Source organism: Protopterus annectens, chromosome 11.part0, assembly GCF_019279795.1.
Source record: "Protopterus annectens isolate FY-2018-M chromosome 11.part0, PAN1.0, whole genome shotgun sequence".
Lineage (NCBI taxonomy): Eukaryota > Metazoa > Chordata > Ceratodontiformes > Protopteridae > Protopterus > Protopterus annectens.
Genome location: NC_056745.1, coordinates 659,086,153 through 659,107,781, shown reverse-complemented (window position 1 = coordinate 659,107,781; position 21,629 = coordinate 659,086,153). Strand labels below are relative to the sequence as shown.

The window sequence follows — 21,629 nt, the reverse complement described above, 5'->3', positions numbered from 1 at the left end:
AACACCCCCTTTGATGGTTCTGCCCTTTTTGGCAAAACAGTTCGCGAGATGCTTGTCCAGAGTGAGAAGGACGGGAAGACGTTGTCTGCCGTCGGAGTCCGCTTCTCTGCTCCCCAGCGGTCCTTTTCAAGGAACCAAAAGGGTCAGAAGAAGATGTGGTTCTGGAAATCACAACATTCCCAACCAGCTCCGGACAACCAGTCCTACCGTGGCAGAGGTGGACAGGGAGGACGTCGCCCCAGGGGCAGAGGGGCTCTGAGAAATTTTGGGTCCAGAGAACCTTTCTCTGAGCGGCCCGCGCAGCAGCCCTGAGGGGTTGCCCGGCTGCTCCACTCTGGAGGCAGTTGGGGGGGGGGCATTTTTCGAAACATCTAGCGGCATGGGAGTCCATCACAACAGACCGCTGGGTGCTTCGCATCATATCCAGAGGGTACAAAATACCAATTATCCATGTCCCCCAATCCAAGAACCTCCCCGATGTACAACCCGATCACAGGGAGGCCGCAGCCACAGAAATACAGCAGCTGCTAAGAAAAAGAGCCATCCAGCCCATCCCCCAAGACCAGCTCAGATTAGGGTTCTACTCCAGGTTCTTTTTGGTGCCAAAAAAGACGGGGGACCTGAGACCCATCCTAGACCTTTCCCACTTGAACCTGTCAGTAACCAAAGAAAAATTCCGAATGGTCACTCTTCAATCTATCCTCCCCCTTTTGAGGGAGAACGATTGGATGTGCTCTATAGACCTCAAGGATGCATATTACCACATCTTAATGGACAAACGATCCAGGAGGTTCCTTCACTTCCGGCTGGGAGCCAGTCACTACCAGTTCAGGGTCCTTCCCTTTGGCCTCACCACAGCCCCCAGGGTGTTCACCAAAGTGTTAGCAGTGATTGTGGCCCACCTGAGACTCCAGGGAATTCAGATCTTTCCATACCTGGACGACTGGCTCCTGACCGCACCAACAAGGCATCTACTTTGCTCGGCCAGAGACTTCTTTCTCCATCTAGCCCCACAACTAGGCATTACTATCAATGTTGGCAAATCTTTACTGGCTCCAACACAGATCATAGAATTCATAGGAGCCAGAATAAACACCAGAGATCTGCGAGCCTTCCTAACTGCCGAGAGAATCAGAAATCTACAACTTCATGTGCGGGCTATCCTTCATTCAGGAGCTTCACCAGCGGAATTGATCCTGAGGGCACTAGGCTCCATGGCAGCAGCGATTACACTCCTTCCATGCGCCCGTTTGAACATGCGAGTCCTGCAATGGACTCTGTTAGTGCAATGTTCCTTCCTATCCTTTCCTCTCCACCATCCCATTGCTATCAGCAAGGCTTGCAGAAGGGCGCTACTATGGTGGCTCCAAGCATCGAACTTCCATACGGGCCATCCCTTCTGCACCTCTCCCCCTATCGCCACTGTGACCACGGACGCTTCCCGCCTCGGGTGGGGGGGGCATTACTCAGGCAGGACAGTTCAAGGCACGTGGAACGATACAGAGACCTCCCTGCATATCAACGTCCTGGAGATGAGAGCAGTGCTGTTGGCGTTGCAAGCACTTCAGAGCTTCCTCCCCACAGGAACGATTGCAATTCACTCAGACAACATGTCAGTGGTCCGGTATATCAACAAACAGGGGGGAACCAGATCTTATCCTCTTTGCCGCAAAGCCATGAGAGTGTGGGAATTGGCGATCTCCACCAACCGCTTTCTGATTGCAACGCACATTCCGGGGAGGACCAACATCCTAGCGGACAAGCTCAGCCGCACCCTTCTTACCCCTTACGAGTGGTCTCTCAATCCTCTAGTAGCGAAGCAGATATTCGCAACATGGGGGCAACCCTGCTGCGATCTTTTTGCATCTCCCTCAAATGCCAAATGTGACAATTTCTTTGCTCTAATCCCCCCATCAGGGGAATCTCCAAGAGACGCTCTGGTGCATGCTTGGCCACCCGGTCTACTCTATGCCTATCCTCCTCTACCAATGATGATAGAACTCTTACAGAAAGCCTCGCGGTTGGGGAGCAAAATGATTCTCATTGCCCCATTCTGGCCTCGACAAATTTGGTTCCCTTACCTGTGGTCTCACCTTGTGAATCACCCTTGGATTCTAGATCCCATTCCGGATCTCATCTCCCATCCATTAGACTTGCCAACTCCAAACCTGGACAATCTGAAACTGACAGCTTGGTTGCTCCAGTTCCACTCCTAGTTAGGACTCCCGGTATCTCTTCACCAGTCAAAGCCATCCTCGTGGCGGCACATAAGCCCTCCACCAGGAAAGTGTATCACAGCAAATGGAAACGTTTTTCCATCTGGGCGGAGCACCGCTATCTAGATCCCTTTACGGCTCCTCTTCCATCCATTTTGGATTTCCTAACTGAACTCTTTCAAGAAGGCGCTAGTTGTTCAACTGTCAAAGTGCAATTGGCAGCCATTTCTCATTATCATGTGGGACATGATACAGGACCCTTGATGTCAGCCAAATTGTGTAAAACCTTTCTCAAGGGTACCTTTTTACTTAGACCTCCTGTAAAAGAAGCCGTACCCCCATGGGATCTTACTTTACTTCTTCAAGCTTTAACTGCTCCACCCTTTGAACCCGCTGCTTCAGTGGCTCTCAAATTCTTGTCATGGAAAACAGCATTCCTTGTAGCCATTACTTCAGTGAAAAGAGTGTTGGAACTTCAGGCTCTTTCTGTGAAGCCTCCATACCTGATTTTTTACCCTGATAGAGTGTACCTCAGGATCAATCCCTCCTTTCTTCCCAAGGTAGCATCAGAAACCAACATAAACCAATCCATAAATTTACCGGTTTTCTTCCCTAAATATCAAAATAGGGGTGAATGCAAGCTGCACTCATTGGATGTTCATAGGCAGCTTCGTTTTTATACTCATAGGACGGCTGGCCATAGACAATCCGACCAGCTGTTCGTTTCATTTGCCAAATTTAACTTTGGGAAAGCTATCTCTAAAGTATCTTTATCTCGCTGGATTTCCCAATGTATAATACTAGCTCATCAAGCCTCGGGTAGACCCGCACCTGAAGGAGTTCGTGCTCATTCCACTCGCTCCATTTCTACTTCTGCAGCTTTCAAGTCTAGAGTTCCTTTGGATGATATTTGTTCTGCAGCCACTTGGGCTTCATCTCATACCTTTATCAACCACTACAAGCTAGACCTGCTTTCTAGAGGGAGAGCATCCTTTGGCTCTGCGGTGCTTTGTAATATCCTTCCATGATGGCCACCCAGGGTACAGGTAGCTGGGGACTCTGTTCCACAGGTTGCTGACAAATGAACAATCCTACTTCAGATTTAGAAGTTATGTACTCACCATAACGTTCCATCTGAGTAGGTAGTTCATTTGTCTGCAGCCACCCCCCCTCCTTCCCCCTGACCTTCTTTGGATCTATTAGTTTTTGTTTTTTGTAGATATCCTTTGATGGATATATATGGAGAGGCAAACTCAATCTGAGGTCATGGAGGGTTAGCAGGGGATTATGGGTGAAGGGAGGAGCTAGGAGCTCGGATCCATTAGCTTGAAACAAGTTGCTGGCTCGGATCCGATATCGGATCTGTAACCCACAGGTTGCAGACAAATGAACTACCTACTCAGATGGAACGTTATGGTGAGTACATAACTTCTAATTTCAGTTATGAAGTTAACCCTACAGCATTAAAATTGAAAACACTAAGATGATGCAGAGATGAGAATGCTGAGGGGAATTATATGAGACTTCCTACTAGAAAAAAAAGTACAGGACTCCCTGTGGTACTACCCGGTAAATGGAAAAATAGTAGAGCTCATTAAGGAAGCCTTTGAGTAACTAGTAGTTAAAATGTGTGTATTAGTAGTGGGGGTGGAATTTTCATAGAATAACTCTAGAATAAACTAGAAAACTGAGCATGACATTTTAGTGGAAAGGGTGCTAAATATTGTAAACAGTTTATCCAAGAAGATGGTAAGGTAGAAACTGTACAACACTTTGGGCATTTGCAAAGGATTAATTAGATTATATAGAATAACATTATGGACCATCTAGGATCATTGGTTAGAACGACAAAAGTAGAAACAGAGACTGTACAATCTACAGGTCTGATAAACTGTGTGCTTCTGTATAAGCATATGTAAAGCGAGTCATAAGGTAGATGTTGTTAAGCACTGCAGTTTAAAGAGAAGTATTTTTCTGTAACTTTACTATGAGCATGAATGTAAATGCATGGCAGTAATATCAAGGGTTGTTATTCTGGGCCTTGAAAATTAACTTAATAGTGCTTTTGGTATGCATGAATTCTAGGAGCCAGCTAGACATTAATACTAAGAAGAGAGTGGCAGATTCCATACGAGATGAATATGCTTTCCTACAAAAGCGGTATCCTTCACTTGCTAACAGAAATGGAACCAAGTATCTTGCAAAGACGTTAAACAGGTAAGAAAATTAATGTAAATTATACATGTTCATTTAGAAATTTCTCTTTCTAAAATATGTGAAAAAAAGCTTCTCAAGAAAGAAATTTCAAAATTAAAGAACTTTTTATAGCATTGTGCCCATCATGTAAACCTGTAGAGATGTATGTTCTTCAGTAGCAAAAAAAAAAAAAAAGCACTCCTGAGAGCATCCTTTTCTCTGTTATGACATCATTGTTGGTAAGTCATGAGGCAAGTATCTGTTGTCCATTTGTGGACTGAATCCCTTTTTCCATAGTGTTACTTGTCAGTTTTTGTTTCTTTAAACCTTCCCCATTGTATCACCCATTCACATAATCCCACAGCATTATGACTACTACCTTTGTTTACATAAAACATGGCAAGGTAGATGGAACTGCAGTATATATAGGAATATAGAAGTTAGTCATCTAGAGGAATGGCAACTACTGGACTTGTCTATAATCCTGCTGGAGATGAACTGCAGACGTTTTTTACACACTGAGGTACTGAACCAATATTGGCCATAAGAAATGGAGTTTGGTAAGTCCTTCGGAGAAGCCAGCAACAAAAGAGATTTGAGATGATAATACCAGTACTTCTGGTTTAGAGTTGGGCAATTAGAAGCAGTTTTAACAACAGGCAGAGATCTTGTTGGCTGTCTAGTATAGGTTTATTTTTTCTTAGGAATGCAAAATAGCCCACTTGGTTTGGGGAGAGCCATTATCTTTAGAAAAAGAATAGTGTCACTCATTATAGTTAAGTCTTTTTATAACCGTTTTCATGATGTAACACAGTGGAAGGTAAATAAATTATACCAGACCAAAAGTCCTGGGCCATACAACAGCAGGAATCTGGACCTTAGAAGCTTGACGGGGGGATTATATGGGAGTGATGGAACACCAGGTGACATTAAAGGTTAGCTAACTAAAAGAAACTAGACTCATTTTTTTCAGTATGGCAATAGAGTAGATGGACATGACTAAGGTTGTGGAACAAAAGGTGCCAGTCCTTTGATTCCACATAGAAGATGTACATTCTGTATGAGAATTGAAGGACAGAAAGTTATGTATCTTGGCATAGTGGGTTTATGCTGCTTCTTGTGATTAAAGAATATGTTTACATGGTTTGTCAGTATATTGATGCTTTTAAGCTTAATGACTAATTTAAAAAGTACGTCCCTCACCTATAAACAGTGGGTCATGTTCGATATAGATATTTATATATATATATATATATATATATATATATATATATATATATATATATATATATTCAGACATTAATAACAGTACATGTACACTTCTGTTTGCTAGAATATATGTAAAAATATAGTCCGTTAGATGCATGTACACCTCTGTTTAAAGTATAGTCACTCAGATGCATGTACATTACTGTTTGCTAGTAAAGGGTTAAGGTATCCAGCTGTATGTAAAATGAATGTTCAGTGTTTGGAACAAGCTTCAAGGAGAATTACAGATAAGGAATCTCTTGAGACCCAGGTACAAGAAATGAACAATTCCCTAACTCCCTACTGGGTAGGAGATAAGAACAACTTCCTAGATTGTCACATAATTCACCTTGAAACAGAACACAAAGTAGCTTAACAACAGACTACATGACTTCAGAAGAATTCCAAAGGTATTAACAGTAATGAACAAGATCCGGATGGTACAGAAGAATATATATAAAGGGCATTAAAAGTGTATAATGTTAGATCTGGCTTCTTGTTAGATCTGTATACTGGAGAACATAATTTGTGCTGTCTGAAAAGCTTAACCTGAGACATTAAAGTTGTAAACTGTACAGTTTTGTATGTGTTGCCTGTTACATAGACAAGTAATTTTATTAGTACTGCGCAAAGTTGATACAAGGCACCAGCAGCAGCAGTGACATTTGCATTTTAATTTTTCAGGTCAGGTCATGCTCACTAGCCCTGTCATATTCTGGCTCTCAGCCTTCCTTATCTCAGCACTAGAGATCGGTATGGCTTAAGATTTTGAAAATGTACTTCAGATGACATTTATTAGGAAGCTTGAAAAATTAACTGATGATGGGCACTGTTGTGCAGCATTTTATTAGTGGGTTAATTGCTTTATTATAATTTTACATATTAAACTGTGGAGGCACATATGAACAGACACTATACATAACTTTAATATTTTTCATATTAAATAAAAATGCATATCTTTGCTCTGCTGCATATTCAGTTCTTTGTTTGATAAGGAAGGCTGGGAGCTGGAATATTTGGAAAAAAAACATGTACCCATGAATTACTACATAGGTGGCAGTACACTAAACACCGAAAGTGTGATGAAAGACTTAGGGGCACAGGTGGACTGTGGTCTCACCTTCAATAACCACATCGCCACAGCAGTCAGGAAATCCTTCTATGTGGCACACCTCATCACTAAGGGCTTTTCAGGCAGAAAAAAGGAGGTCATTGTCCCACTGTACTCATCCCTCATTAAACCCATTATAGAGTACAACCCCCCGTTTGGTATGTACCTCACAAGACATCTGCAACAGCTGGAAAGACCGCAGAAATACCTCACTAAAAGAATCAGTGGCCTAAAGCAGATGCCCTATGCTGACCGTCTAAAAAAAATATACTCTGTGGCATATCGTCTACTCAGAGGCGATCTTTGCTTAACATACAAGGCCATGTCAAACCCTGAGCTGTTGGACATACTCCACTTAAAGAAATCCTAATCTCTCAGAGCCACACGCTGCAGGGATCTAAACCTTGTCATCACAATGAACCAAACATGCTGGAGGGATATGTTCCTGACCCAGAGACTCCCCATACTCTGGAATAGACTGCCCATACATGTCAAGCAGAACGCCTCCTTGGCCCTCTTCAAAAAGAACCTTGACGATTGGATGGGAGATAGGAAATTCACCCCGGGGATCACGTTAGTCTCCCTGCTAGACAGGGGGCCAGGGAAGTAAATATTGTGGGAAGAAATATCCAGGGAATTGTTATGGCTAGGCTTGTATAGACCCTAGGGCCGATAGCCAAGTACCAACATATGAACCTTTAAAGTTGTTTCTGTGTCACCCATTCCACATTGGGGCTTGTATGGTACTATACATTCACAGTTATAATGGTCTTACTTCTCTCGCCACACTTGCTTGTATGGCTCTTACTTTGATGTGTTCTGTAGAGCGTGTGAAACAGTTAGGTACTTTACATCAGGCTGTTAAATATCTTTGGTTGCCATGTTTGCGTTAGTATTCCTCCTTTGGCTTATGCATGGTATCCATGCATCAGGGTCATGCATTCTTCATGAACTTCTGTTCTTTTAAGCTTTTTACAGTTTTGAAGCCCCTGCTATTGTACATCACTTGTAAAGTTTCTCTGTGTCAAATATAAGAATTACAAGCATAGACGTGTTTGTGCCTTAAAGCTGTGAGTCCAGGACCACTACATGTTTGCCTTTTGTTGGCTGAGATTGAACTGTGATGTGTTTGAACATCTTCTACCAGTACTTCCATTTGTAAGCTCAGTATTGATTAAGATAGAGCCTACAGTCCTTCAGCAGTGCATATTACCTGGCCACAGTAGAAAATCAAAACAAGGACAAACCAGTGGCTTTGTTCAGAAAGTGCATATGAAATCAGGGAAGACAGTTATTAAGGCCTCCATAATATCCGGGCTTAAACTCTCTGAATCTGCTTCCTCTTCAGAGCAGTGCTCCATCAGAGGTTTTCACTCTAGCCTGCTTATCTTCTTCAGTGAGTAGAGATGGCTGTCCTTCTGCCTTGCAGGCTCTCATTATTAATTTGAGAAGTGTCCTTCCTTGATGAGACCCACCAGGCCATCTTGGATGCCCCTGTGACATCCCGTCAATATCCCACCGAACTACCACCAAATATGTGATATCCCCTACTATCCTGGGCCAGTAACTAAGGAAATTCAGTCCTCACTGCTGACTTCAGTGTAAGACTGTCACTTAAACAGGAGTAATATTTCACAATTTCCCCTAAGAGCAAAACAGGAACACCCTCTGTACCTCGGGACTGGACTGTATACTTCTGTCCACCCCTAGCATAACTCCTTATTACACAATTCATAGCAGTGTGTCCCAATTTAAGACCTCTGATACACTCACACTTAAATAAATTAAATCTCACACATCCAAACACATCTGGGAAAGCCTGACACATTTCCAGCTCTGTCCCTTCCCCAAATTAACAGCACTGAAACAGGCTGCCACCAGTCAGAGCGTCTACATACCCTTTCAAAGGGGTGTCCATTTATTAAAATTGGGTATCAAAACAAATGGTAGCATAAGACCTAAAGAAGCCAGGCTTTCAGAGTGACCCGAGAATTATCAAAGCAGGTATAAGCGCTCTCAAATCACTAAAGAATACACTGATTGACCAGCCACAATGTAAGCTAATAAAACTGTTTAGTAATGAGCAAAATGATTAAAAATGTAAAACAGTAATTTCAGTAAACAAACAGAATTCAGTCCCCAGGAAAATTAACTTAATACTGAAGGATAAAAATCCAGCATTTAGAAAAACTCTGAATAATCTAGCTATAATTTCCTATCTAACTGAAGAACACTGTCCCTGATCTAAACTAAATATCACAACAGAGCAAAGGCAGGCTTACAGTTCTTGGTGAGTCCTTTGGGTATCCAGTGTTCAGTGCAACTGTGTACAGTAAACTGAACAACAGCTCTGTTTAAACTGTCTACAGCAGGCTCTTTTATAAACTAGGTTAACTGTCTAAACTGTTCCAGTTCTTATTTTCATTTCACTCTGAAAATCAAGAAACAGCTGTTTATTAAAGTTCCTTCCTATCTTTGAGTCTCTGACAGTAAACATGTAAAGGAACACTGTTCATCTCTTTAAATATCCTGTACAAACAGTGTGTTAATCAACAAGCAAGAACTTGTTTACAATATCTTAGCTAGTCATGCTGGCATACAACACACAGGTTAATCTGAAACTATGTACAAAACTTCAAACCCAAAAATGTGTATAACGTGTGAACTGGCAAACTGAACACAAAACAGCACACGGAGAGGTGCAGAAATACAAGGCAATAAAACTTGTATTAATACTGAATAAAATATAATAAACTGGTCAAATGCTTTCATCCCTACTGTTCTGGGACTTCTTTAGAACTAGTATGTAAGTTAACCAATATGATTTAAATAGTTTCAAATCAAATAATAATCAGTGTTAATTAAAAACAATCAACCAGTTGCTGAAAATATCCCATAGAATCTGTTGATGCCATTAAAGAATAACCATTGTTTCAGTTAAAAACGAACATATAAAAACAATAAATGAATAACAATATACAGTATAAAAAAAATTCAAAAGTAAAACATAAATGGGAGTTCAGGTGTGAAATAATTTAAAATTTTAAAGCTTTAAACTTTAAAACAGGAAGAAAGATGGTACTATCATTTAGACCTGGTGGTATTGTGGCATTCAACTTAAGCTGTCAATGTAGTTCACTTCTCTCTAATCTCTTCTCCCGCTGACCTCCTCGACTATCCCTCCTCACTGTATCCACTATGCCAAACAAATAGAAAAACCTGGACATTGTAGGGTGTGTTTATAAAGCACATTGTTGATGTTACCTTTTTCTACAGCCACCATGTGTTCATAAATACGTTTATGGAGACACCTCTCTGTTTTACCAATGTAAAAACTCTGACATCCGTCACAAAAGGCTATATAAACCAACCCCATACTTCCACAATTCAACAGTTTAACTTCTTGTGTTGGGTTACCATCTAACACTTGTGTGTTGTGTAATATAAATTTACATTGCTGACAGCTTCCAAATTTTCTAGTCCCCTTGTATACAGAAATCATGTACAAAACTTCAGCCAGACACGCTAGCACAGATGATGGTGTCTAATTTCTTCACTGTCCCATTACAAGATGAGATTGCTTTTGTTGAGTCTTATAAAGACGTCTGGGAAGAACTTCAGAAAAAGGAGAAAGCCTTCTGCCTTATGGAGTGCATGTATGCTCATCTGTCTTCCTATTTCAGCCCAGTGAAGACTTTCAAAAAGAAGTGTTTTAAACACCTGAGGTAAACTGACAATCACTTGTCTACCTTGTCTTTAGTGAAGTCACCATAGCATCTGTCATACTACATGGCCAGCAGCAGTACTTAGTGTATCACAAGGGACTTATGTTTGGCACTGCTAGAAGTACATAATAGAAAAATATGTCCTGGAGTTGTTCCATCATCCTCTCTATAGTCATCTTCTGAAAAACTTGAAAGCATTGAAAGGGAAGAGTTGCTATAGTCTTAAATCCTCTTGCATAGGGGGTTATGATAATGATTCTATCAAGTGAGCAGCGAATGGGGTTTTATTCTCACCTCTTTTTCTTGTGTAACAAATAGGGATTGTTCTGGGTTTGAGCAGAATAGAACCAGAAAAGTATTGGATTGCAGTGGTAGACTTAGATACTTGATAGCATTTTAGGTACCATGCAAGCTGTTTCTGCACTTTGCCTTTAGGATGGACACCATTTTCTGATTGGCGTTCAAAAGACATGCATGAATGGGCATGCCTTCGTTGAAGGTTGGGCGTCGGGCTGGCACCTCCGCACCATAAAAAAAGACTGCCAATCATTAGTGGACCGGAGTTCTGCTGTGGCGACCCCTAACTGGGAAAAGCTGAAAGAAAAACTACAACATTATCTCCTTTTGACTATCCTTCCACCCATAGTATTCACCAAGGTGTCTGTCTGTTATGGTAGACAAGGCTGTGCAGAGGTGAATCATACAACTGTTTTCCTGTCTGGTTATATGATTGCTTGTAACTCTTAAGTCAGGAGTCCTTACAGCTGAATTTGGCTTAGGCTTTCTCAAGGCAGTGGGGTTTGAGGGTCATTAGCATCAATGCATCTTCATAGGAATGGCACTGGACAGTGTTCCTTCATTTATCTCTGTCTGTGGAGGAGAGGTCACTAGCACTTTTGAGGTTGGTAGTTAGGATTTTATACCAGAAGAAAGTGTAGATTTTCCTTCATTTTTGTCTGTGGGCTAATGGAAGATATTGTGTTTACTGCTCCTGTTGTATGTGCACATATGTATTCTGCAGTGGACTCTGCATCACTTGTACTTATGAAGATCACTATTCCCCATATGATATGTTATTAGTTTGTGGAACCTTGATGTTACTTCTTAGGATAGTCAATCTTGGCCAATATTCTGAAGTCTGAAATTTCTCTTTCTGCACCCTTACCAAAAATATATTCTAATTTCAGGCTTGTAGCTGAAGGAATGGGGAGCCTAATTTAGGTTTGTCTTTGTTCAGGGTCAAGGGGGTTGTATGAAAAAACTTCTGTTCTTCAAATCCAACCTGTCATCACAATGTTAGGCAGTTCTTAGAGTAGTGTGATAAGTGAGTATGCAGAACAGAGCTCACTGTACCTGCTTTACAGGGAAGTGGTCTTGGAGTGTCTAGAACTCAGTACATCTTCCTGTAAGTGCTTCACATTCCAAGATAATCAAATGTCCTAGCTGCTGCCTTAAAGACCCATTATCAGACACTTCCTAGAGGTCAAGCATAGAGGCTATGTGGAAATCAGGCAGTTTAGAATTTGACCTGTTTGCAAACCAGATAAGTAGGAAAGGACTAGTAGAAATATTCTCCATAAATGGGAGGGAATGTTTCTGTATGCCTTCCCTACACTTCAATGGATCCTTCACAACCTGGTGAAATTCCACTCAAAAGATGAACACTTGTCCTCAGTATCATTGCACTAGCTTCAGTATTTAAGCAAAAAGTTATAGGGGATAGTAGTTGGCATCAGTGACTAACACACTTAATTCATTTGCTTTGTACTCCATGAACACATGATTCAAATCAACTGTGAAACTTTATTAAATCTAGACTGAAACCCTGAAATAAATACAAGCTATATGTATACTGAGTAACACATTAAAACTAAAAATTAAGCACTAAAAATATTAAGCCATTCTGCCTTTCTTCAGTAACAGAGCAATATAAGTCCTGTCATTCAAGCCTTGTCTACTGAAATCCACTGCCACCTGATTTTAATATAGATAGAGGCTGTGATTTGTAGATGTTTTACATTTATATACAGCTCAAATTAATCCAAGTAGTGGCAGCATACAGGGATTTTGCAATTCTGAGATAAGGGGACCATAATCACACAAAGCACAAAGTGACACATATATAGTACATGCCAATGAGTGCATAATGATATGGAAATGAAGAACTCTATGTAAATGACCCACATGTGTTTGCAAATATGGAAACCTAAAATGGTGGACTGAGTCAGGAATGTGTAAAAGAGACATACTATACTGTGACACATACCTATTTATACCCCGAGAGTTGTTGTGTACATGAGGAGAGTGAAGTTTGCAGCAGCAGCATATGTTAACATTTTTTCGTGCATTATACATTACATAGATTTTCTTTCTTTAAAACAACTATCATTCACCCCAACATTACATAAATTGCTCAGCTCCTGAAATTCTTAAATTCTATTTATTTCTATGTATTTTGCTCCTTCTCCTTTCTAAAGATCGCACTGCCGGTTCTTTAATGGTATTCAGTACTTCATTTACAGATGGATTTTGATTTCCATTTTCTAGTAACTGCTTTTTTGGCAGCCAACAGTATTAAACTTAATAAGGATTTACTATGTCTAGGCAATTTAGATCCTGTGTTCCAGCTCAAAAGAATAATTTCTTTAGATATCGCCATTTGCTCTACCAGCATTTCCAACAGAGTACTCTGTAGGGATTTTTTTTTAAATCTGGCAAGTCCTATGAACCTGTGAACTCTCTATACTCCCAAAAACATATTCCCATTTACCTCTCTCAAACCCGTCACACCTCCAGCCATTGATATCTACTTGAGAAAAATTCTCTGAAGTCCGCTTGAGGTATTAAAATATCTGTACAAACACCTTCAAGCAAAACTCCTAAACCTTCTGGACTTTGTTGGATACAATATCCCAGGCTGCATTCTACACGAACTGCAGAATGAACTGGCACCCTACCTAAGTACCATGTTCAATCATAGCCTCACCTCAGGCTTTGTGCCCACTGAATGGCGCACTGCGACGGTTATCCCACTCCACAAGGGGGGAGCCATGACTGACCCCGGGAACTGCTGCCCCATTAGCCTGACGAGCCAGGTCTGCAAGGCCATGGAATGTATCATCATGGAACTCATAAACAAAGACATTGGTAATCTCCAAACTCTGAACCCTACCCAGTTCGGATTTGTAAAAGGCAGATCATGTCTCCTAAACCTGACTGACTTCTTTGAAGCAGTCACCAAAGCCATAGATGAGGGTAAAGTGGTTCACACAGCTTATGTAGATCTCGCCAAGGCTTTCGACACCATCCCCCACTCTGGAATTATAGATAAGCTCACTAAACTAGGTATTAATCCCTATGTCACAAGATGGGTTGCCAACTGGCTCACAGACAGAACCCACACTGTGAAAGTAGTGGACTCCAAATCCGACTTCAGACCAGTGACAAGTGGAGTACCACAGGATTCATTCCTGGGTCCTCTCCTGTTTGGTATCTACTTCTCTGAAGTACAGGCTAATACGGAAGGTCTTTGGCTAACAAAGTTTGCAGATGACTGCAAACTAGGAGCCATAATCGAAACTCCTAATGATGTGGACATACTACAAAAGGGCCTCACTGCGACAGATATCTGGTGTCAAAGCCATGGCCTGAAGTTCAATGCCAAAAAGTGTATTGTCATCCCCTTTGGTAAAAACCCTGTACCCATGAACTACCTTATAGCTGGTAGTCTACTTAACGCCGAAAATGTGATGAGACCTTGGGACACAGGTGGACAGCAGTCTCTTCTTTGATAATCACATCGCCACAGTGGTGAGGAAATCCTTCTACGTGGCTTACCTCATCACAAAAGGTTTCTAATCCAGAAAAAAAGAGGTCATTGTTCTCCTCTACTCATCACTCATTAGACCCATTATAGAGTACAACGCCCCTTTTGGTATGTACCTCACAAGACATCTACAACAACTGGAAAGGCCACAGAAATACCTCACAAAGAGGATTACTGGCCTCAAACAGATGCCCTATGCAGACCGTCTCAAAAAACTCCAGCTTTACTGTGTCTCAAATCGCCTACTCAGAGGCGATCTCTGCCTAACATACAAAGCTATGTCAAATCCAGAGCTGTTGGACATGCTCCACTTAAAGAAATCCCAGTCCCTCCGAGCTACGCGCTCTAGGGAGCTAAACCTTGTCACCACAATAAACAGAACATGCTGGAGGGATAGATTCCTGTCCAGAGAATTCCCATACTCTGGAACAGACTACCTATCTATGTCAAACAGAGCTCCTCATTAGCACTCTTCAAGAAAAATCTTGATGATTGGATGGGAAATAGGAAATTCACCCCGGGGATCACTTCTGTGACTCTGCTCAACAGGGGCACAGGAAAATAATTTTCTTGGGTGACGAAGCCAGGATATATTTTTGGCTAGGCTTATATAGGCCCTAGGGCCGATAGCCTAGTACCTACCTATGAACAGGTGTCATCCCATTATTTCTTTGTAAATTGCCTTTCTAATCTTTTCCAGCATCATTTTATTTCTTATCGTTATCTTGCTGTATTTTATATCCTATTAATTATTCCTTTTTTATCAGCAGCTTCTATTCCAGACTTGACTAAAAATTCTATCAGAGCAAGTATTTCACGTAGCACTCCCATTCCATTTATTTTATATTCTCTTATCAATTCCAGGTAGGGAAGGCAGTCTCTTACCTCCAGTCCAGATTTCTGCGCGGCCCCAAGCCAGTGGATTACCTTTCCTTCCCTAGACATTTGTTCACAAAATCTTGTTTCCTTTGTCATTTTGCTCCAGTAAATTCCATCCCCCCCTTGCCTACCTTATAATACCCTTGCCTGTTGTCATCCCTATTATCAAAATCTTCTTTCTCCATTCCCATATTGGCTTAGTTCTTGGAATACTTTTTGCTACTTTGTGAATGTAATATTCTTATGGGTTGGATGTGCATCCAAAATATTTCTCTCTTTTCCAAAGTTCACCCCGTTTCATTATCACCTTTTCTACTTTACTTTGTAATCTTCTACATGTGTTATACATATGAGCCTTATGTGAGTAGCTCTAAAATATCCATTCAAATCAGGTAATCATAAACCACCTTGTTCTATGGGGGAAGATCATCTTATTCCATTTAACTCTTGCCCTCATCTTCTTCTAAATTCCTTCACCTCTTTATTATCATCTATAACTTCTCAGGTTGATAAAAATGTGTCAGCCCTGTATGTAAAATTAAAGGACCAAAAAACATTTTACTGATTATGTCTTACTATGCATATCCTTAATCAACAGGTTCCAATTTCTCAGTTTTTTTATATTATCTTTTCTTTAATCCCGTCCTACATATCCCTAGGTGCCATAAATTAATCTGTACACCTACATGCTTCATGTTATCCTGTACCCATAAATATGAGTATTGCTGAACCAAATAAAATCTGGGTACAAAGTTTACCACTATACGTTTGTTTTATCTTCATTAATTTTATATCAATCAAAATGTCCTTTTCTTGATCATCAAGTTACAAAATAATATATTTGCAAATAAAGCTAACCTGTCTTTATTATCATACCAGTTATATCTTTGAATTTGTAAGTCCCTTATTTTTGTTGCCAGTGTGTCTTAATGTCAAGCAAATAACAAAAGGGAAAAGGAAAGCCCTGCCCTGGTTCCTCTGTTCAAATGCAGCTTATTGTTAAGGAACCCTCTCTCCTTGATTCTTGCCTCCTACCCTTCATATAGTCTCCTAATTAAACCTACTATTCTATCAGGAAGTGCAAATGCTTCCATTGCTCTGCTTATAAAATCCAACTGACTCGATCAGCTTTCTCTGCATCAGAACTCCCCAACAATAACAATATTTTCTAACATTCTTCTTCCCTCTGGATCATCAGTGTTTTATTAATGTTGAAAGTTTGCTTCCGCTCTACAAAACCATGCTAATCCATGTCTATCAATTTTGGCAACATGTTTGTCATTGTCTTCGCTAATATAGACATACACTTTATAATCATGATTTAAGATTGAAATGGGTCCATTTGAAGCTGGGTCATACAGCCACCACAGCTTTCTTCCAAGATGGTGGTGCTTCCTCTTTTAAAATACTGTTAAACATTGCTTTACAGATGTGTATTCTTCCCACCTGGTTTCCACAGGAATGCCAATGTTCCTGGAGACATCTCTACTGATTGTATATTACTGTTTGTATTGCATCTCTTCCTATCTTAATTGTTGAGCCTTCTCTTCCTTGGCGTAATTACGTCTTCCATAAATATTTCCATTTGTGCCTTTTCATCGTTCCCCATTCATCTTTTTTATAAACGTGTTTGTAAAATTTCTTAAATATCAATACCTCTGTAGGATCTTTGGTTATTTTTCTTGGCATAGGTTACCTAAGTGTGGAGATAATCTTTGCTACTTTCTGTTTCCTAAGTTGTTATACTAAAAGTTTTTGTGCAGTTCTGTGGTTGCTCAACTTCTTGTTTTGTGAGATTCTCCTTACTTTGCATTAAGTTTACCTTTGTCGGCCCTTCTAAATAATTCCTATTACTTCTTCCTCGTGTCTCATTCTCTTTGATTTCTACCCTGTTTTAAAACTTTTTTTTATATTTTATCCCACTCAATAGCTGTCCCTTGTAAATACATTTCTTTCTTCTTTTATAATTCTCTAATAATGTCCACTGCCCATTCCCTAAATTCCTCTCTTTTTAACAGGTAAGCAAGAAGGTGGCAATGTCTCATTTTTGTGTCATTACCCTGTATCTTCATCAGTTATTAAAATGTATCTCAAACTTTCAATTCACTATACATGCACCTGTAAAATGTAATTTCTATCCAACGTAGTCCAGTTATTGTACCTTGAGGAATAATATGCAAATTCTATCTGTGTCCCCACTATGGAATTCATATCTTCCATACCAAGTATTCTCATATAATTCTTCAGAAACTCAATCTCTTTTTTATATTCTCCCTTCTAGTTCCCCCTAACACATCCTCATTATTGCAAATCAAGTTTCTGTGCCCCCCCCATAAATAATATTCCCTGAAAGTTGATTGTCTCTCCCAAAAATCTTTTAAGCTCCATAAAAACAGTTTTTGATGAAATATAAATACATGCCAACATAATCCTCTTCCCTTTCCAATAGCCCTTTACTACCCCAAATCTACCATTATTGTCTTTTTTCTTTTCTGTCACTATTGTAGCCTTCTAGCAATCAGAATTGTTACTCCAGTTTTCCTTTGTCCATGATATTCTGCTGAATGGCCATCATGAAATCATCCCTTTGTCAGATTTACATGCTCATTTATATCTTACACTGATCCATTCTCATCTTTGTTAACTAAATTGTGCACTGATCTTTTAAATACAATAAAGAAATAAGTCTGCAAAAGAAGCAAATGTTGTTGATTTGTCACTGAGCTGCTTGTCACGTACCTTTAAGTGTTGTATTTCTCTCAGTACAGAATACTCAGAACTCTCAAGATTAATTGCTTGCATATCAACACAGATTCTCCAAGTTAAAGCAGTCAGCAAAGGAAAAAAAATGCTATCAACTTTGCAGATGCATGAAAGAATAGTTGTAAAGTTCAGTTGGAATGCAATGTATAGATTTCCTTTGGCCAACTGCCCGCACCTGCAGACGACTTCTCTCCGCTTAGAGCATTTCCTGATAAAATAGATAGCAACTTTGCAGATACAAAAACCTTATCATTTGCCTTTTGCTAATTTTGTCTATAGTTTAAACCAAGACATCCACCTCTGAATGGAAATTATTCTTGAGCTAATGTGCTGAATCATTCTTAACTATTTATAGAAAATCCTTGCATCTCCCATGATTCCTTGATATTTGAAAGTTTCTAAATGTCTTAGTACACCCAGTTTTCTATGGAGCAGCTGCACAAATGTCCACAGTAAGGTCACGTCTTAACAGGAATGATCACGTCAGCAGTGTCCTTGGTAGAATATGCTTTAGTATGAGTTTTTCCTGACTTCAGTTTGTTTTTACATTGCACTGAACTGTCTCTTGGCTGTGCCAAGCTAGGTGAGGAGTAACAAATGCCTTTATCCATTTAATCTGTACTATATATAAATATGTATATATTCAGTATCACTACCATATGTTTCTATAATTAACATACTTGTATACTGTTTTCAAACTCTTTACCTCTTTTCATTAACGTATACTGTTTAATATGTTGTACTTACCCTTCCTTCTTTTCACTGCTCATCTATGAGCACAGGTTTTGGCTGAAGAGGGTCAGTGGACCACTGTTTACCCATTTAAACTTAATAAAATAAATGAATAGCTTGCTGTTTTTAAAATAGATGATGGTAACAGAGGCACTGACAGTGAAAAATAATAGTTCTTTATTTAAAAAAAGGGAAAAAAATAGTTGATACTGCTACACTTCATATCTAAGTATATGCTCACTGATGCATCGCACAGTGTCTGGTTCCCACACAGACACACACTATGCCTGCTGCTTAAAACGCCTCGTAATCCCACTAACTAAGTGTATAGAGTGCTATTATACCTTCATGTTACTGCTGATTTTAGTTTGTTCTGTAGTGGCTATTACTGTAAATTGTATTATCTGCTGTACTGTTTATTATTTGTGATATGTAACAGACTTTATACTGTTTATCATTTATGTTATTTAATACAATTTATTTTCCTGGACATCCTCTGATAATTATAAAATAATTCTGCCACATAGATAAAGCCAGTGTACTAAGAAATCAGATAAAATAAAACAAAATGTAAAGTAAACCGGCATGACGACACTCAGTACTTAAACAGCAGACTTTAAAATATTTCCTGCTGTTTAAGTATCGAGTGTTGTGGTGCCCGTTTACTTTACTTTTAGTTTTATTTTACCTCCTCTGATAATTGCCTGTGGTAGTGCAAATCATTTTCAGTGAATAAAAAACACGCTAAACAATGCGTCTTACCAAGTAACTAAAGTTGCATGTTGGAAAGGCAAACCATGCACTAAGTTCCAGAGTAGGCTGCACAGGACAACATGTAGTCTTAAGTACAGGAGTGCCTGCTAACTATTAGCATACGTGGCTCATTTATGAAAACGGAACAGAGACTCTGCACCCCTGTGGAGGAACGAGATTTTCTTCTCTGAAGTGCTGTAGTCCACAGTAGAGTAATAAGAATAGCATGAAGGTGGAGTTCATAGTTCTGCACATTCTCTTAATGAATATCAAGGCCCATTTTTCAACTCAGTGGAGAAATTAAATAAGTGAGAATATTTTTTTCCTGACTACCTTATTAGCAGAAACTTTATTGCATACTGCTAAGTAGTGTTTCATGATCTAAAAACTCACTTTAATTTCCATTGAGCTAGGTTATATAACATAATTCTGTATAAAAACTATTCTTATACATATTCATATTTATTTAGTTGTGACAGTTGTTCTTCATAAGAGTTTGCAATGTTTTTGTTTTGCCTGTTGTCTTACCACACTTTATTTTTGTTCTGTTGTCTCAAATAGATTGTTAATGCATCATATTAGAGACTGTCTGCCCGAACTGAAGACCAGGATTAACGTTTTAGCTGCTCAGTACCAGACTCTGCTTAACAGTTATGGAGAACCAGTGGAAGACAAGAATGCAACACTACTACAGCTTATCACAAAGTTTGCTGCAGAATATTGTAATACTATAGAAGGGACCGCAAAATACATTGAAACATCAGAGTTGTAAGTATCACTGTTTCCCCAAAAACTTTGGTGTCTTTTGGGAAGGAGAACTAAGAATGGACTTGGGAACAAAGAAAAATGCACTTTTTTTTCTATTGTGTAGCACACTTGAGCAATAACTTTTCTTCAGCTGTGGGTAATGCAGGGATTACCCATGGTTGGTATAAATTGATCACAAGAATGAAGCCTGGCTGATCATACAAACCAAGCCATGGGTGAACCTTGCATTATCCGCACCTGAATCCTAGGTGATGTTACATGAAAAATAAGTTTCTTACCTTTTTCTAAATAGCTACATAGTAGCACTTGGTGTCTTTTCTGTCTACTCACACCTATACAAGCTCCAGGAATAGATTAGTGTTATGTGTTTATAACAATGGCTGGGTACATGGCATCACTTGTGCAGTGCATCAAAGTACTGCAACTTCTGTTAAGGGAAGTTTAGGATTTGTTGTAGTCCTGTTTGAAAGGTAAACTTTTACAGAGAGTTGCAAGAGTCTAGAGAACAGATATCTAGTTTTGATTCAAGTAAAAGTTTATTTTTTAAACATTAGAACTTTAGCAGACAAGGCTCTGTGCTTTAGAATGCAATGGCCATAAATTATATGTTTTGATAGTCTTTCTGAAGTACAGTCCACCATGGATACCAAACTTTTCTGCAGGCTAAGATTTTCAGGCTGTATTTGTTATAATTTGCTTTTTATTATGTATGTATGCATTTATTTAACTTACTTTATTGTTTTCATTGCTCATTTCATTGCAGTTGTAGGAATGGAAGGTGTGGTCATTTAGTTTCCCGTAACTGCACAGAAATGAGTACGCACCTTTGTAGTTTCAGATTTTTAGTATATTTTTAATTATTATTTGTGTTAGGGATAAGAATGGGTTTATGGACTTTCCATTTAATTGTTTAGTGTGGGTCTATATCACATAGTCAAAGTCTTATAACTTCGAACACGTAATGTTCGAACCATTATGTTCGAAGTTACAAAACTTTGTCTGTGGATAAAAAAAAGCCAACGGAAAAAAAAATAAAGTGTTTTAAGCTACTTAAATATACCAACTCCGAGATCGAACCCCATTGAACAAAATGGAAATCTCCGCTTATGGAGATTTCCATTGAAACGCTTGAACTTTTACAAATTTTAACTTATGGTCTCAACCATATGAGGTTCGAACTTGTAAAAGTTCGACTACTTGATAGGAACCCGTTTAGTGTTTGTTATTTTCTGTAGTTTAGATTAGCAGTTTGTTGTTTTATCTTTAGATGCTGGTCTTATTTCCATATGAGTAATCCTAAATTTACAATGAGCATAAATGGATGAACAACCTAGCCGTCTGTGCATTTTTGAATATTAATTAGTTTTTATTGTACAGTCATCAGTGCTGATGTGAATCTGCCATCATCAGGA

General features: G+C 39.5%; 1 protein-coding gene across 1 annotated transcript in view; it reads left to right on the top strand.

The window, feature by feature from the left end:
* DNM1L (dynamin 1 like) overlaps positions 1–21,629 on the top strand; it is a 1,168,830-nt gene that overhangs the window by 313,735 nt on the left and 833,466 nt on the right. The window contains exons 4-5 of the mRNA XM_044088102.1: positions 4,302–4,433; positions 20,011–20,217. Coding sequence (XP_043944037.1) covers positions 4,302–4,433; positions 20,011–20,217 — 339 coding nt within the window. The remainder of the gene's footprint in view (positions 1–4,301; positions 4,434–20,010; positions 20,218–21,629) is intronic.